Here is a 19,623-nt window from a genome sequence, read left to right on the forward strand (position 1 = left end):
GAGGGTAGCGTGGGACGCGAGCGGCCGAGCACGGCATTGTGGGCTCTGCTCGGCGAGCAGCACTGACTCAACGGGATCGTCCGCTGCACTGGTGGTCCCGGTCGTTCTGCTCGGTCGTCCAGCGCCTGGCATCCCGGGCGTCCTCCCGGTTGTTCTGCTCGGTCGTCCGCCGCCTGGCCTCCTGGTAATGCATTCGGTCAGCTTCCGCAGGCGCCCCGGCCGTGTGGCACGGCCGTTCGTTCCGTTAAATCTGGTTGCGGGTCTTACCAAATGCGCTACTGCCCTCCAGTGGCCAGTTTTATTGCTTCAAAATGGATTTTCAGCATTGTGCTTTGGAGCCAAGTTGCATCAGAACGTAGAGATGTATCTTGTGAAAAAAAAACGTAAAAGACGTATAAAGATCATAGACATATTCCGGCCATATTGTTGAGCCAGTTCACTCACACCACACTCATCTTTTTCTATCATTTCCATCTTAATTTCAATGGTAACCGTATCCTTTTTCCTTTTTTCACCGCCTGCGCTAACCTTCTTGGGACACACATGAAAATCTGCCGTGCGTCCGTCTTGCGGGTAAACAATGAATTTGCGACGCTGTCATACTGTTAGGTTTTGAGTTGGTTACGTCCTAGTGTGTCCCTGTGATTGCCCATTGATTTCACCTGTTGTTCCTGCTCCTAGTGTGTCCTCCAACCTGCATCCTCCTGTGCCACCCACCTGTTCCTCGTTGTCTCGTTACCGCTTATCTGTCTGTGTATATAAGCTCCCAGTTTCTTTTCACTCCTTGTCGCGACATTTACAATGTGCATGTCCACGTTCATGTCAGCGTTTTCGCCCAGTTGCTCGTGTTCCTTGTTCTGCTTTAAAAGTAAGTTGATTTGTTAGCCAGATTTTTGTTTGTTAAGAGTTTTTGGATCCCCTGGTCGTTTTGTGGGTACTTTTTGTTGTTGTTGTTGGCATTAATTAAAACATGATTGCACCGCTTTTTCTGCCTCACCTCTATTTCCCTGCACTTGGGTCCACACACCACCTGCCTGTCCGCAATCCATGACACAATCGTCGTATTTCGAGCATGTCGACATATGTAGAGACAAATGACGACTCAAATTTTAGGACTGATGTCAAAAGGATCGTATGTTGATGCGATTGTATGTCGAGATACCACTGTATCGTGATACTTTGTAACCCAAGAGGTTATCAATTTGCTCCCAGCAAGAATCGATATATGGTTTTAAAAAGGTGTCACCGTTTAAAAAACCAAAACAAAATCTTCCATTAAAATAGTGTCTACGTTTGCTCACTGGCAGCCATTGTTGGCGCTCACTGCCACTGAAACCTGAGCACTCACATCTCGTCTTTTGTGGGCATTCACAGGTCGCTTCCTGTTCATTTTAGGGCATTTACAGGTGACTTCCTGTTGATTTTGAGTCACTTCCTGCTCAGGAACCCAAAATCTACAGGAAGTGACCCGTAAATGCCGCAAATATGTGATTTATCATCATAAAATTTTGATTATTAGACAGATTTTTAAAAAAAATCACCATAAAACAGATTGAAAAAAATTTCTGTAGTTAGCTGGTGCATGAACAGGACCTGAAATTTCAGTTTTTTGATGGCAGGTGGCTTATGGTTACATGATTGAGAACATGAAAGACTTAGACTTTATTTTTTTTAATACAGTATTTTATGCTCACACGAAGGTGACTACAGAACACAGTTTTAAGTATTTTTCTGTAGTGTATGGTTTACTAACTGACCATAAAACACATTTTTTAACATTTATTTTGGACTGCAAAAAAATTTTCTCAATAATTTTTGACCTGTTTTTATTATTCCTTCAGTTTACAGTTACATCAGTGGGAGCATAAATGTTTTTTTCCGTTAGTTCAATGGCACACAAAGGTTACCATAAATCACTGTTATTTTCATTTTTGTACAGCATTTTATGGCCAGAGAAATGTGGCCACAAAGCACTGTTTTGTTTTGCCTGTCTAATTTTTAGACTGCAGTTTATGGGCACACAAAATGACTATTCTAAACGGCATTGTTTCTGAAGCTTAGACATAGGGCTGTTCGATTTTGCCTAAAAAGAAAATCGCGCTTATTTACTCTCAAACCTGATTTTTTTTTTTTATATCGATTACGATTTCTTGGCAAAATAAAAATAATAACAAAGTATTTTGAATGTCTTCTATTTAAGCTTTTTTTTTTTCTTTAATAGAACTGATAATACCAGTTAATATAACTCTGTTAAAACACACATAACAATTCCTTGGAATTAAGAGCATTTTATCTATATGACAGGGTTAGGGTCTCTGAGTGATGTGCTGTCACATTTCTCTCTGGTCTTACTTAAATAAATTAATGATTAGTGCAAAACTCACTCAATAATAACAATATGCAAGGTGGCAATCACCTTGTCTAAGCAAACACAAATATGTACCCCAGTGAAGGTAACAAACAGAATGATCCCTTGGGTATATGAGCACGTCATCTTTACAAAAGATGTCAGGTCAAATACATTAATGGGCCAATGAACAATGTGCATGTAGTTTCAATTTTCAAATGTACAGTGCTGCTCGAAAGTTTGTGAACCCCACAGCGATGGTCAGATTTTTTGTAAAAAAAACTAAAATAACCTTATTAAATGTTAAGTTATACCCAAATCCACAATACTGACATTCCAAATAATGGACTGAACCAAAAGAAATAGTTATATTGTCATTCTTTATTTAACAAAAGTGGTTGATTTAAGAAAAACTCAGATATCATGTGTGCAAAAGTATGTGAACCCCTTCAGTTAATAGGATATTGCGCCTCCTTTTGCAGAGATTACCTCAACCAAACGGTTTCTGTAGTGACTAATCAGCCTCTCACATCTACTCTGGGGGATTTTTGCCCATTCTTCCTTGCAGAACGCAGTCAGTTGAGAGAGGTTTGATGGGCGTCTGGCATGAACTGCTCGCTTCAGGTCCCGCCACAGCATTTCAATGGGATTTAGGTCAGGACTTTGACTGGGCCAGTCCAGAACACGAATCTTCTTCTTTTTCAGCCATTCCTTGGTTGTATTGCTGGAATGCTTTGGATCATTATCATGTTGCATGATCCACCTTCTGCCAAGCTTTAACTTCAAAACAGATGGCGTCAGGTTATGTTCTCGGATTTGACAATATTCCTCAGAATTCATGATTCCCTGGACTATGTGGAGTTGTCCAGGTCCTGAGGATGAAAAGCAAGCCCAGATCTTGACATTCCCACCTCCATGCTTCACTGTTGGGAGAAGGTTCTTTTGGTGGTATGCAGTGTTGACTTTTCGCCAGACATGGCGGTTTTGGTTGTGACCAAACAGTTCAATTTTGCACCTACATCAGTTGATGAAAACTCTTTTTAATTTAGTCTCGACAACACAACTGTTAAAAAAACAAAAAAAAACTACTGATTTGATTGATTAGGAAATCAGGTTGAAATAATAGAAAATTCCAAAATGTTGAGGGGGTTCACAAACTTTTGAGCAGCACTGTAGACCTTTACATTTGGCAAAAGATTGAATTGTAATAAAACAAAAAAAACAACATGGCATGCTTTTTGTTACTGTGATCTAGTAGCAGCAATCTTGACAGGAAAACGAGACAGAGAGACAGACGCACACATACAGTGGGGCAAATAAGTATTTAGTCAACCACTAATTGTGTAAGTTCTCCCACTTAAAAATATTAGAAAGGCCTGTAATTGACAACATGGTTAAACCTCAACCATGAGAGACAGAATGTGGAGAAAAAAAAACAGAAAATCACATTGTTTGATTTTTAAAGAATTTATTTGCAAATCATGGTGGAAAATAACTATTTAGTCAATACCAAAAGTTCATCTCAATACTTTGTTATGTACCCTTTGTTGGCAATAGCTGAGGCCAAATGTTTTCTGTAACTCTTCACAAGCTTTTCACACACTGTTGCTGGTATTTTGGCCCATTCCTCCATGCAGATCTCCTCTAGAGCAGTGATGTTTTGGGGCTGTCGTTGAGCAACACGGACTTTCAACTCCCTCTTCACACCCGTGGCGTAAAAATGATAACAAGAACGGGGAGCAAAAATCCCAGAACCACACGGGGGGACCTAGTGAATGACCTACAGAGAGCTGGGACCACAGAAACAAAGTCTACTTGACCATGATTTGCAAATAAATTATTTAAAAATCAAACAATGTGATTTTTTGGTTTTTTTCCCACATTCTCTCTCTCATGGTTGAGGTTTACCCATGTTGACAATTACAGGCCTCTCTAATATTTTCAAGTGGGAGAACTTGCACAATTAGTGGTTGACTAAATACTTATTTGCCCCACTGTACACACAGGGACAAAGACAGACAGACACGCATATACTTTCATACTAGTGGTATAGTGCAATATACACTTAGCCAGATGTGGCGCTATATTGCTGTCTGTCGTTGTGTTGTACATAAAAGTGTGCAGACGAAGTAAATGACGAAGTGTTGAACGTTTATAGGCTGAATGTTTTATTTGACAATCCACTGCAATCCTTCCACATATACAGCAATACTGAAAGTACTTCATTAGATAATACACTTTTTAATGGTGTTATGCAATTTATGTACAAAATTAAAAGTAGCAGAATCGCCAGTAGCTATGGTTTTTGTTGGTGCGGTTTTGAAAACCAAAGGTACCGATTTGAACGTTTTTATCATCGTTTGAACCAGAAAGGTCGGTTTCGGTTCAAAATCGATTAATCGAACAGCCTTACTGGTACGCACAGGATTTCTTGGAGGTTTTTTTTGGTGACATTTGCCAAATTTTGTCACAATCTCACAGTCTCTGCTGGTGGCCCAGCAGTTGGCCAACGCTGTGGGCGGCGTGATGTCCGGGGCAGCCGCGGGCATGAACCAGCCCATCCTCATCCCCTTCAACGCTGGCGGCCACCTGGGCGGCCAGCAGGGTTTGGTGCTCTCGCTACCCGCTACCAACCTCCAGAGCTTGGTGGCCGCGGCCGCTGCCGGCGGCCTCATGACGCTGCCCCTACAGAATCTGCAAGGTAAGACTAAGTCTTAATATTTTCAATTTCATGATCTGTTTTGTTGCACGATTCCTATTGTTTCGAATGCATCACTCTGAGTGAACTGAGGCTGGAATTCCCAACATGCTATATGGTGGCTTTTGTAAAAAGTTATTAATGATGATGTTTGTTTTTCTTAGTGCATGATTCTTTACCAATGTAGTAGTCACTATGTGTGTTCTTCCACGTCAAAATTTACTAATTTTTCTTAACTGCTTTATTCATGCACCGTATGTTTGTTATGTGGTGATTTATCACACCCCAATTTTGAATCCATCTAGAGGCTATTCATTTCGTTTGCTGTTCAGTCAGCATAACATAGTCTTTACATATAAAATGGTGTTAGTCATTTGTCACTTTACTCATTCGCTGCCGTTGACGTCGAAAGTTGTCCTACCCATTTTCGCAAAAGTCTGTTTGAGAAGCTGTTGTGATTTTATAATGTAACTTGAAAGCAGACATGTTATGCCTCTGTGATCATTTTTTTTTTTTTTTTAAATCATTGTTTGACACCAAGAATCAAAACATGATTGCTAATTTTTGCATAATTTGGCCTTTACCCTTCAAAGGGAAGTCACTATTTTTGCTAATTTAAAAGGCTTAACTTCATAATAAATTTTATTCTGAATATTCTAATTAATAATCATGATTTTATAGTTATGATTAGTCAGTTTTTAAATATATATATATATAATATGGCGGAAAACACTTGACTTGAAGTTCCGCTCTGAGACCCCCAATTTGTCCAAATTTCAAAATTGTCCGATTTGCAGGTGTGATACATCATTGGAAAGCTTAAAATGTCAATTTTCTGGGGGAAGAAAAATGTTGAACAGGAGGGCATTTTGAAAAAAACCAAAAAAAATGTTAAACCGCAAAACCCTAACTGGAGGTGAGAGCACGCGAGAGCAGAATTAAAGACCCAATGATTTTAACGAGATATTATCGCGTACTTACCTTGTTTCGATCCAAAAACTCCATATAGCATGTATCATCGAGTGTTAAGACACAGATGTGAATGGCCAAAGCTGGATTTTTTCGGGATTTTATGGGTCAAACATGGTAATGTGACAAGGGTCGCGATGCACAAATCGAAGACATCAATGAGTGGTGGAGATTTTCTTTTTCATATATTTACCCTTTCAAACGTTTTTTTTTTTTTCTTTGTTTGGATCGATTATTTATCAAAAATATTGGGGAAAATGCGACAATAACGAATAAAATACAATTAAGTGATAGTTATGAGGTATATATCCGTGACTTTTTTACAGGAGCCAGTTTTTTCATTGTGACGTAATTTGTTTAAAACTTTAAAATATGTGAGTAAACAATTTTTTAAAGTCTTTTTTTTTTTTTTTTTTTAATGGAATATTAGACATAAATTAATGATTCTAAGCTAAAAATGACAGACATTTTGAATCATAAATATTATACCTTTTTTTTATGGATGGGTTGAAACAAAAGCGGTTGCACGACATCTGTAAACGGGGGTTTTCAGGGTAAAACGGACAAAATAGAAATAGTTTGGGGACTTAATGCGTCATGAATCTGCTATGGCAGCATATAGATATTCTGTTTTATCAGACACAACAGTTCTTTTGGATTAAAATAAAGCAGTTTATTTCATTTTTTTTCAGCCTTGTCTGTGTTAGTTTTTTAAAAATCTTTTTAATGAATAAATTCGTAAGTTAAAAAAAATATTTAAAGCAACACTAGGTAATTTTTCAACCTTTATAAAATATTTTCATAACATTTGTGAAACTATTTTACATCTTGAGGGGGTCTGTATCGCTTTCACAGGCACTAATTAACTTTGAGGAGGGTGGAAGGAACAGGAACCCTGCCACACAAAAAAAACTACAAATGTGCTGACGGTTTTATGGATACGTCACTTCCACCTTACCCTATTCATTTCAAAGACAGAAGTTGATGCGACGGCTGAACCTCCCACAAACCAGCCCCCCCCCAACCACCCAACATACTCGTTAGCGCAGACAAGTTCGGGTGTGGTGGAAGGGTTAGCCACACTGTCACACGGTTGCTAACCGTCATATGCTATTGTTTAGCAAGAACTGGATTCATTACCTTATTACTAGTCATCATTCACACACAGCCGCTGAAAACTGAAATGTTGTTTAATCCATCTGCAGGTGACTGGGAGATTGATTTTGATTGAGTGATTATTTTGCAATTATGCGCTGGTCCTCATGGGAAACACAGTGCTGGTCCTCATGTCTTCCGTAAGGCAAAACATTACCGCTTTTGTCCACCGGTGCCGCTAAATTTGACCAAAACTGAAACGCTACCAAGTGTTGCTTTAAACAGAAATAATTAGGGCTGTCAAAATTATTGCGTTAACGGGCGCTAATTATTTTTTAAAATTAATCACGTTAAAATATTTGACGCAATTAACGCACATGCCCCCCTCAAACAGATTAAAATGACAGCAGAGTGTAATGTCCGCTTGTTACTTGTTTTTTGGTGTTTGGCACCCTCTGCTGGCGCTTGGGTCCAACTGATTTTATGGCTTTCAGCAGCATGAGTGAGCAAGGTGTTATTATTGACATCAACATTGGCGAGCTATTAGTTACATTTTTGATTGAAATTTTTACAAATTTTAATATAACGAAAACATTAAGAGGGGTTTTAATATAAAATTTCTATAACTTGTACTAACATTTATCTTTTAAGAACTACAAGTCTTTCTATCCATGGATCGCTTTAAGAGAATGTTAATAATGTTAATGCCATCTTGTTGATTTATTGTTATAATAAACTAATACAGTACATATGTACCGTATGTTGAATGTATATATCTGTCTTGTGTCTTATCTTTCCATTCCAACAATAATTTACAGAAAAATATGGCATATTTTAGAGATGGTTTGAACTGTGATTAATTACGATTAATTGATTTTTAAGCTGTAATTAACCCGATTAAAAATTTTAATCGTTTGACAGCCCTAGAAATAATACAATTAAAACAAAAGCAGAAATAAAGTCAATAACACTCTAAAGGAGTTTTTTTTTCAATTTCCTAGTATTTAATTAAATATTGCCCTTTAAAGCGTTTAAACCAAGGGTGTCCAAACTTATTGCAAAAGGGGCCAGATTTTGTGTGGTAAAAATGTGGGGGGCCGACCTTGGCTGACGTCCTTTACATAGAAAAATATATTTAAGCAAATTTTAGCAAGCCATTACTTGTCACATTTGCTATTTTTTTTTAATTAATAATTTCAACAATCTCGCAACTAGCCTTTGTGGCGTTCTCTTTCGACTCTTGGGCTCTTGCGAAATACTGCTGCTGTAAAATTAAACTAGCTTCAAGTTGCCTTAATTTCTTGCTACGTATCTTCCCTGTAATCCTGTCGTCCATGTCAGTGTGTCTTGTTTGGTCATATCGCCTCACATTGAACTTTTTCAAAACAGCGACTGTCTCTTTGCAAATGAAGGAGACACAGTTGTTGCGTATTTTAGTGAAGTAGTCGAATTTAGTGAAGTAGTCGAATTTCCACCTATTCTTGAAGCGTCGGCCGTCGCAGTCAACTTTCTTTTTTTTTGTTGATTGTCGCCGTTTTAGAAAATTGGTAGTAAAAGGTCACACTGGGTAATGTTGCTTAGAGTGCTGGTGCCTTTTAGTGGGTAAATGATGAGCAGCATTTTGTGTGTAAGCTATTTCATACGCTGGTAGCAGTACTGCTGACAAATTTATTAAGTCTGTGGGTGGGCCAGACGTCATTGATTTTATGAAAGAGGCTCGGGGTCAGATGAAATTTGACCACGAGCCGCATTTGGCCCCCGGGCCGGACTTTGGACATGTCTGGTTTAAACTATATAGTCTTTTTTTTTTTTTTTTTTCCAAAATACAGCACATCTGCTGTTGATTCCTAAAAAACGTAAACCGAATCAAACTTTTTTAATCTGATGTTTATGGTTAAGGTTTTTATACTTATATAGCGCTTTTCCACCTTTCAAGGCTCTCAAAGCGCTTTACACCTTGTAAGAAGGGAGTCTATTCTCTCATTTGGTAATGTTATGCGATTGATCATGTTTCTGTGCCAATAACGGCACGAGACGCCCAATCCATTTTCAAAATTGGGCGGACGTCTGTCGCCGTCATTGGCACTGAAACGTGATAATTCACGCGACAACTTCTTGTCTACTTCCATGTTCATCAAAATAGTCTCGCGAGCAGGTAGGAATCCTTCGGGGGTTTCCACTCGCCTTAAGATACAAACCGTATTAATTACAGGTCACCGTTTTGCAGCGCGGCGCAAAAGCACTCTGAATTTTCCTTTTTTTATCTCCTCATCCTTCCTTCCATCCGCCGGCTGTACTTATGTGTGCCTTTTAAACTTTAATGTCCAAATGTTCCCTTTTGATCATACTTGTAAATGGTTTTCATTTTAATGTTTAAAACATTGTCTCTTTTATACCATTAGATTGAGGGATGGATGGGGGGGACGGACGGACTTCTGTCATGAATCTTGGATGAGCGCCGCGCACTAATGTCAAAAGACGTCCATGTAAAGCAGTGTGTGTGTGTTTTTTTTTATATTTTAGGGAGGGGGATATTACAATAATGCCGGTGCAGCACAAAGTGCAGGGGAGGGAAAGTGGACCGACGCGTGCCTTGAGTGTGGAAACGCGGTGGCCTAATGGACACAAACATGCATAAATAACAACAAGCACGGCCAGCGGGCAGAGCTTTTAATAAATCCCTCCGCGTGGATGATAAGGGTGGAGACTCACATTTCAACAGGCCGGGATTGTCCGTGAAAGTGATTGACTAATACGTTCTTAGAGCATCAAATGATCACCTTCCGTGAGCCAATGTTGCACCGTCGAATGATCGCTCCCAGTTAACTCAGGGACAGCGGTCACTACAGTGGACAACTATTCAAAGTTGACGCTTAAAGTGTCAGTGAAATAAATTAAGCATGTTTATTTTATATTACACGCGGTATTTTATGCTGCTGAATGAAATGGACCGCTTGGATGTGTGTGGAAGCGATGGATATATTTATTCAATTTTTTTAATCCTGCGCCATGAAAATGAGTGACTTCCGGCCAGAGTCTGGATTGAGGAAGAAGGCGAATGTGATTCAGCGGCCTAATCATCTTCACAATAAATCCATTACTATAGTATGTAGAAGGACTGTGGATTCAGCTGATTTTGCGGATTAATTTATTTATTTTTTACGTCACGCCAGCTCAATGTGCTGCAGAGTTTTGTTGCTACACCGGGGAGAGTGGTGTAAGGCTTTTTGGATTTCCAAAAGCTCCTGTTCACCACAAAGAATGGGCAAAACAAGTCCGACAATCTAGAGACCATTGGGCGGGTGACGAAGTGCGTAAGATACGTGTTTTATGCTATGTCAAATACTGGGATCATGGCAAAGGTTTTAATAAGGTGATGGCTTGCATTTTGTGGGTGACAATGCTCCCTGTACACCGAGAAGGCCACTTGGATGACGACCGACGGCTTGTCGCACAATATGGTCGCTAGCCGATAAAGGCGTGCCTCATTTTGGGCCCGGGGAGGCTCCCGCTCTCGTCTCCGTTTCTTAATTGTGTAGACTTCCACCCTCCTCGGCCTTCTTCGCGTGCCTGCCTATAGAGCGCTATACTCTGCTAGGGCTCGGGCAGCCACGCGCTCCGACGTCGGCCGGTTTGTCCGCCAAGAATGCGCTATTTTCGGCGTTCATTCTCCTCTGCACCCGCAGCACAACGACGAGCCGATAGCCGGGGGCTGGTCGATCGGTGAAGACAATCACCCCTGCGTCCGTGTGTGACATGAGTTGGGGTAGTTTTGTGTGATTTTTTTTTCGTTTTTGAAAGGCGAGAAAGAGACCTGGAAGAGCCACTCGGTTCGGATTAGCGTGTTGCCTAGCTCTCACACCTCCTGTTTTGTTTACGCTCTTTCCTCCGTCTCCAAAGCCAGGGCAGGGAAATGACAAAAGCCGGACTAACTCAGGTGGCATAAAATACCATTCGGGAGGTTTAAGAAGTCGGCAGTTTTGACCATTATGCAGTAATTTAGCCCTGCCGTGCTGATGAAAAAATGCATTTTCAATATTTCATTCGTCCATTTAGCACAAGACTGTTATTTGTCATGACCATACAATTTATTTAACAATTGGGGAAAAATACTTAGATAAAAAGAATATCCTGTAAAAATATTGGGATAGAGAAATGAAAACAATGATGACATTTTGCTGCTCTCTGTCGCATTTTCCTCATTTTGAATCTTCCCCCTCAATGGGCTGAATTCTAAATCAGCTGAAATCGTTACTCTGCTGATGTCATCACCCAGATGGAGGCGCTAGAGCGCTATAATGACAGGCGGGGCTAAACGTCCGATTAAAAAGACTCATTTTTCGTCATCTGCGCTTTGCCAAATTGTTGTATTTAGTCGAATCATCTCAAAATATGATTTTTCACATAATAATGCTATTTAAGATTTTTTTATGGTGTCACTGGTACTTTAAGACCTTTGAATCTTTTCTGGGTACCATGCCATCATCTTCGGCTTGCTCCGAGGTCGCGGGGGCAGCAGCTTTAGCAGGGAAGCCCAGACTTCCCTCTCCCCAGCCAATTCAACCAGCTCCTCCGGCGGGATCCCAAGGCGTTCCCAGGCCAGTTGAGAGACATAGTCTCTCGAGTGTGTCCCGGGTTGTCCCCGGGGCCTCCCGCCGGTGGGACATGCCCAGAACACCTCTCCGGGGAGGCGTCAGGGAGGCATCCTAACCAGATGCCTGAGTCACCTCAGTTGGCTCCTCTCAATGCGGAGGAGTAGCGGCTTGACACCGAGTCCCTACCGGATGACCGAGCTTCTCACCCTATCTCTAAGGAACACCCTGCGGAGAAAACTCATTTCAGCCGCTTGTATCTTGTTCTTGCGGTTACGACCCACAGCTCGTGACCATAGGTGAGGGTAGGAATGTAGATTGACTGGTAAATCGAGAGCCTCGCCTTTCGGCTCAGCTCCTTCTTCACCACTACGGACCGGTGCAGAGTCCGCATTACTGCAGACGCTGCACCGATCCGCCTGTCGATCTCCCGCTCCATCCTACCCTCACTCGTGAACAAGACCCCAAGATACTTGAACTCCTCCACTTGGGGAAGGATCTCATCCCCGACACGGAGAGGCCACACCACCCTTTTCCGACTGAGGACCATCGTCTCGGATTTGGAGGTGCTGATCTTCATCCCAACCACTTCACACTCGGCTGTGAACCGCTCCAGTGAGAGTTGGAGGTCATGGCCTGATGAAGCTAACAGCACCACATCATCTGCAAAAAGCAGAGATGCAATGCTGAGGTCACCAAACCAGACCCCCTCAACGCTTCGGCTGTGCCTAGAAATTCTGTCCATAAAAATTAAATAAATAAAAACAGAATCGGTGACAAAGGGCAGCCTTGGCGGAGTCCAACCCTCACTAGGAACGAATTCGACTTACTGCCTGCAATGTGGACCAAAATCTGACACTGGTTGTACAGGGACCGAACAGCCCTTACCAAGGGGCTCGATACCCCTGTAGTCCCGGACCACCCCCCACAGGACTTTCCGAGGCACACGATCGAACGACTTCTCCAGATCCACAAAACACATGTAGACTGGTTGGGCGAACTCCCATGCCCCCTCGAGAACCCTGGCAAGGGTGTAGAGCTGGTCCACTTTTCAACGGCTGAAACGAAAACCACACTGCTCCTCCTGAATCAGATATTTGACTTCCCGACGGACTCTCCTCTCCAGCACCCCTTAATAGACTTTACCTGGGAGGCTGAGGAGTGCGATCGCTCAATAATTGGAACACACCCGCCGGTCCCCCTTCTTAAAAAGGGGGACCACCACCCCAGTATGCCAATCCAGAGGCACTGTCCCCGATGTCCGCACGATGTTGTAGAGGCGTGTCAGCCACAACATTCTACAACATCCAGAGCCTTTAGGAACTCCGGGCGGATCTCATAGCCTAGGAGCCATGTTGTCTGGGGCTTTAAGCCCCTGGAAGGGTCACCCATGGCAAACAGGTCCCAGGTGAGGAGCCAGACAAAGCATGACCCCTTATGACGAGTAAAATAAATGGACTCAAGTTTCCCTTGCCCGGACGCGGGTTACCGGGGCCCCCCTTTGGAGCCAGGCCTGGAGGTAGGGCCTGTCCTCATGGGGCCCGCCCGGGCACAGCCCAAAAAGGCAACGTGGGTTCCCCCTTCCCATGTGCTCACCACCTGTGGGATGGGCCAAAGGGGTCGGGTGCGTAGGGAGATGGGCGGCAGCAAAAGGCGGGGGCCTTGGCGGTCCGACCCCCAGCTGCAGAAGCTATTGGGTTTGGTCATTAAAAAAATCAAATTTTACCAAATTATTATTGTTTTATATATCTTTTTTTCGTGATTTTCTCATAAAATTATACAAAAATTTATCCATTGATACAATGTTAATAAAAGCTCAATTAATTCAATTAAAATGAATTTTAAAAAATACACTGCAGTTACACTCGCATCCAATTCATTTTAAATTGGGAAGACTGGCCATGAATGCTCATCTTTCAGTGCCATTGACGGCGCTGGACGTCCACTCCATTTTGACTGGGAGGGGCAAATGAATGAACGTAGAGATGGAAAAGTCATTGAATTCCTCACTGACCATTAAAACCACAAGCAGCAGTTTGATAATAGATTGGATTTAGATTAAAAAAACCTCATGTAAAGAATCCATGCACACTTGGGTTCATTCTCTCAACACATTTTGACAAATAGGACGGAACAGTTGAGATTTTTGGCTAGGAAAATAAATCCCAATATTTCATTGAAATCCATATCGCCTAAGCACACGGCATGCCCATAAAAGGACAGGGAAGCTGTTTTTTCAAGGCCCGCTTCGCACGTCCTCCTGTCTGAAGGCGATGCGTTGAAGGGACCTCCGCCGAGAGAAAGTGACACAAGTCAGGAGTGAAGCTAAATGTCTTGACTATGTCCGGACCCCCGCGGCCACGCGGCGCTCCTTCGCTCGCCGCTGTCCGACCCGATCACGGCCCGGCTTGAATGAGGCCTGCTGGCGCAGCACCTCTGTCAGACGGCCGCGATGCTGCCCTCCCGCCTTCTCTTGCCTGGCCTGATTAATCGCGCACAGCGGCAGCCCGGCTTGCTTTACACGTGCTCACGCTGCGTGCTAATTAGCGTCAGATCAGACAACCGCCAGACTTCGTGATGAGGCGGCGGGAGGGGTTGCGCTAGTGGCTGCTTTCAGGCTTAATGAGGCGATTAATGAGACGCTAATAAGGCTGTTTACTGGAACGTTGAAAGGCGTTTGACTTCTACCCTACTATGTTTTTGCTTGATGATAATTAAGACAATGTACAGGGATGAAGTAACTCGTAATTTCGGTCAATAACATTGATACAAAGCTTTAGAGTGCGTACGACAGGAGAAAAAAAGTCTTAAATAGCATTATTATGTGAATTAGAATCATATTTTGAGACGATTCAACTTTATACAACAATTTAGCAAAGCGCAGATGACGAGAAATTAGTCTTTTAATCTGCCGGTTAGCCACGCCTATCATTATAGGGCTCTAGCGTCCCCAACAGGTGAATGACGTCAGCGGAGTAACGATTTCATCTGATTTAGTACGCAGGGGAATTATTCAGAACGAGGAAAATGTGACGAAGAGAGCCGCAAAATGTCACTGTTTCAGTCTCTCTACTTCAATATTTTTACAGGATATTCTTTTTATCCTAGTATTTTTCCCCAATAGCTAAATAAATTGCATAGTCATGACAAATAACAGTCTTGTGCTAAATGGAATATGAAATAATAAAAATGCATTTATTCAGGACGACATGGCAAAATTACTCCATATTGGTCAAAACTGTCGACTTCACCTTTACTGTCGCACCTCCCGAACGATATTTTATGCCACCTAAATCGGGCTTATGTCATTTCCCTTCCCCGGCTTCGGAGAATGTAAACAAACCAAGAGGCGTGACAGCTAGCCGACATGCTAACCCGAACCGAGTGATGTTTCAAAGTCTTCGAAGCGGAAAATCACACATAACTAGCCCGGATCATTTCACATGACGACTGGGTTGTCGATTGTCTTCGCCGATCGGCAATCCGCCTGGCGGACAGCAATTTACAGCTCGTTCCCCTGCTACTACGGACACGAGAGCTCGCTGGGGAAGCAGCTGGACAATGACCGCCGAACAAACCGGCCGACGTTGGAGGAGCGTGTAGCTGCCAAATGGTCAACACGAATATGGCAAAGAGAGTCATAAGAGAGCGGTGCAGTTGTTGTGCAGCTAACATGTGCAGCTAATGTGTATGAGGAGAGCTTTTTACATGCCCATCCATGATCAAACATAAGTAGTCCTTTATTTAAAGAAAATGTGTAGTGTTTACTTTGTAATCGCTGTATTCGCGGCTATTTTTAACTCAAAGTTGCAATTTCTGATCGGTCGGAAAATTTGACAGAAACCCGTTGCACATGAAGAGGGCAATAAGCCGAGTATCGCCTTCGTCGGCTGAGCGGACAAGGAGCATGTCAGCCACAAAATGCAAGCCACCTACATATTAAAATTATCCCAGTATTTGACATATGACAAAACACGATGTTTACTCACTTCCTCGTACATCCCATGGTCCCACAGTAGTAGGGCTTGTTTTGGCCAATATCCACCGGTGAATGGGAACCTTTTGAAACTCCAAAAACGCACACACGCTTCTCCCTCGTACAGCAAGATTTTGCTGCAGCCGTTTGGCTGGCGTGATGTGAAAAATAAACGTATTAATCCGCAAAATCAGCTGAATCCTTGTCCTTGTTATACAACAGTATGGCTGTATAGTGAAGAGGACTCCTTTCTCCGTACACGTCACAGCGCCCTCTTTCTCAACTCGAGACTGTTACCGGAAGTCACTCATTTTCATGGCACGCGATTCAAAAAACTAAATAAATATAGCAATAGCTTCCACACACATCCAAGCGGTCAATTTCATTCAGGAGTCTAAAATACCGCGTGTATTATGAAATAAACATGCTTTTTCGTGTCACAGGCACTTTAAAATGTAGCCGTACAAATTTAGTTTAAAGGGTCTGCGCCTAATATTGAGTCAGGAAGTTAGCCATTTTGAGTGAATTTCAGGAAAATCCATGAGACGGGTGTGTGAAATTGGATTTAAAAAATCAGCCCCCGACACCAGTTTCACCCACTGACTTGAAATTTGGTGGACATGTTTGCAATGACATGCTGCACAAAAAAGTCTCAAGGACTCATGCCTAAATTTACACAGAAAGTCGGCCGTTTTGGTTTGACGTTGTTATGCGAGGCAATTTCAATGAAGGAAGAGACCTGTAAAGTTAGAAAATTCAGCCCCTGACACTAGTTTAACCCATTGTCATGAAATTCGGTGGTTATGTCTCGACCGACATTTTGCACGGAAAAGTCTCAGAAGCCCCTTTCACATATACCGTACCTGAACACCGTTAAAATCTCGGGATTTAAACGGGCAGCCCTTGTATGTGAAAGCAATTTCCTGGGTCGACTGACACGGAGATTAGGCGGACATTTAACGGGTCGTGTCTTAGTATTACATTGAACAGCAAGTCAACGATTTTGGATTGGAGCTGCCATTGCAGGCGAACGCCATGGAAAAAGGGGGCTTGTAAAGTTAGAAAAATTCAGCCGTTTACAACAGTTTAACCCATTGACATGAAATTTGGTGAGCATGTCTATAATGACGTGCCGCATCAAAAAGTCTGATGGACCTGTGCCTAAAATTAAACAGGAAGTTGGCCATTTTGGTTTAAAGCTGCCCTTTCCGGTTTATTCCATGGCAGAAGTGCTTATGTTAGCAAGAACCAGAACTTGACACCAGTTCCACCCACTGACATGAAAATTGGTGGACATGTCCATAATGATGTGCCGCATGAAAAAGCATAGACTTCACTATCAGTTGACCGGAATCGGGAAACGGGGCCACGCCGCAGGGGGCCTATTTTCAAAAACTTAAAATTCAAATATTTTCAAAACCAAAGCCGCTAGCGACCTCAAACAAAAAAAGGCACCTTCCTCCCTTAGGCATATATGAGTATCCATTAGCAGTGGTATCAAAAAATTCAAAGTCGTTCCCGAATAAAATCCCAATTAATCATTTTCTATATAATTTTTCTATAAATATAACAAAACTTAAAATTGCTATAAAATTCTCACATTTTATGCTAGATGGACAAAAATCACCAAATGCTGAGATAATCACCTATATTTTCACGATCAATAGCAACATTTAACATTATATATACAGTGGGGAGAACAAGTATTTGATACACTGCCGATTTTGCTGGTTTTCCCACTTGCAAAGCATGTAGAGGTCTGTAATTTGTATCATAAGTTCTCTTCAACTGTGAGGGACAGAATCTAATACAAAAAAAACAGAAAATCACATTGTATGTTTTTTAAATAATAAATTTGTATTTAATTGCATGAAATAAGTATTTGATACATCACAAAAATTGAACTTAATATTTGGTACAGAAACCTTTGTTTGCTATTACAGATACCAAACATTTCCTGTAGTCCTTGACAAGGTTTGCACACACTGTAGCAGGGATTTTGGCCCACTCCTCCATGCAGATCTTCTCCAGAGCCTTCAGGTTTCGGGGCTGCTGCCGGGCAACACAGACTTTCAGCTCCCTCCATAGATTTTCTATCGGGTTCAGATCTGGTGACTGGCTAGGCCACTCCAGGACCTTAAGATGCTTCTTACGGAGCCACTCTTTAGTTGCCTTGGCTGTGTGCCTTGGGTCGTTGTCATGCTGGAAGACCCAGCCACGACCCATCTTCAGGGCTCTCACTGAAGGAAGGAGGTTGTCAGCCAAGATCTGGCGATACATAGCCCCATCCATCCTCCCCTCAATACGGTGCAGGGATTTTGGCCCACTCCTCCATGCAGATCTTCTCCAGAGCCTTCAGGTTTCGGGGCTGCTGCCGGGCAACACAGACTTTCAGCTCCCTCCATAGATTTTCTACCGGGTTCAGATCTGGTGACTGGCTAGGCCACTCCAGGACCTTAAGATGCTTCTTACGGAGCCACTCTTTAGTTGCCTTGGCTGTGTGCCTTGGGTCGTTGTCATGCTGGAAGACCCAGCCACGACCCATCTTCAGGGCTCTCACTGAAGGAAGGAGGTTGTCAGCCAAGATCTGGCGATACATAGCCCCATCCATCCTCCCCTCAATACGGTGCAGTCGTCCTGTACCCTTGGCAGAGAAGCAGCCCCAAAAAATGATGTTTCCTCCTCCATGTTTCACGGTTGGGATGGTGTTCTTGGGGTTGTACTCATCCTTCTTTTTCCTCCAAACACGACGAGCCGAGTTTAGACCAAAAAGTTCAATTTTGGTCTCATCTGACCACATGACCTTCTCCCATTGCTCCTCTGGATCATCCAGATGGTCAGTGGCAAACTTCAGACGTGTCTGGACATGCACTGGCTTCAGCAGTGGGACCTTGCGTGCGCTGTAGGATTTTAATCAATGACGGCGTAATGTGTTTCCGGTGGTTTTCTTTGAGACTGTGGTTCCAGCTCTCTTCAGGTCATTGACCAGGTCCTGCTGTGTAGTTCTGGGCTGATCCCTCACCTTCCTCATGATCAGTGATGCCCCACGAGGTGAGATCTTGCATGGAGCCCCAGAACGAGGCAGATTGACCGCCAACTTGAACTTCTTCCATTTTCTAATAATCGCTCCAACAGTTGTTACCTTCTCGCCAAGCTGCTTGCTTATTTTCCTGTAGCCCATCCCAGCCTTGTGCAGGTCTATTATTTTATCCCTGATGTCCTTACACAGCTCTTTGGTCTTGGCCATTGTGGAGAGGTTGGAGTTTGTTTGTTTGTTTGTTTGAGCATGTGAACAGGTGTCTTTTATACAGGTAACAAGTTCAAACAGGTGCAGTTACTTCCGGTAATGAGTGGAGAACAGGAGGGGATCTTAAAAAAGAACTAAGAGACGAAATATTTACTAGTTGGTAATGTATCAAATACTTATTTCATGCAGTTAAATACAAATTTATTATTTAAAGATTATACAATGTGATTTTCTGGATTTTGTATTAGATTCCGTCCCTCACAGTTGAAGAGAACTTATGATACAAATTACAGACCTCTACATGACTTGCAAGTGGGAAAACCAGCAAAATTGGCAGTGTATCAAATACTTGCTCTCCCCACTGCAAATCTGTCTGAGCGGGGCATGTGCGTTAACTGCGTCAAATATTTTAACGTGATTAATTTTAAAAATTAATTACCGCCCGTTAACGCGATAATTTTGACAGCCCTAATACAAGTTTACACTGCCATTATACAACTTAAATGCCATGTTTATTCAGCTTAGAATTAGAATTTAATCACAAATTATACATTATTGTAAAGAACATGTACAGTACACTCCATTTTTCAATGTATCCTCCCTTAAGTGTCACAACAGCCTCCAGGCGCCTGCGGAACGCTTGACAGGTCTTCTTTATGTAGGATGCTGTCATCTTTTCCCAAGATCTAACAATGGACC

General features: G+C 42.4%; 1 protein-coding gene across 9 annotated transcripts in view; it reads left to right on the plus strand.

Moving 5' to 3' along the window:
- The window catches only part of pou6f2 (POU class 6 homeobox 2), a 185,752-nt gene that overhangs the window by 69,244 nt on the left and 96,885 nt on the right, over nucleotides 1–19,623 (plus strand). For all 9 annotated transcript variants that reach the window (XM_057824563.1, XM_057824558.1, XM_057824565.1 and 6 more), the window contains one exon: nucleotides 4,829–5,048. In XM_057824563.1, coding sequence (XP_057680546.1) covers nucleotides 4,829–5,048 — 220 coding nt within the window. The remainder of the gene's footprint in view (nucleotides 1–4,828; nucleotides 5,049–19,623) is intronic.

The sequence above is a fragment of the Corythoichthys intestinalis genome, chromosome 20 (genome assembly GCF_030265065.1).
Source record: "Corythoichthys intestinalis isolate RoL2023-P3 chromosome 20, ASM3026506v1, whole genome shotgun sequence".
NCBI lineage: Eukaryota > Metazoa > Chordata > Actinopteri > Syngnathiformes > Syngnathidae > Corythoichthys > Corythoichthys intestinalis.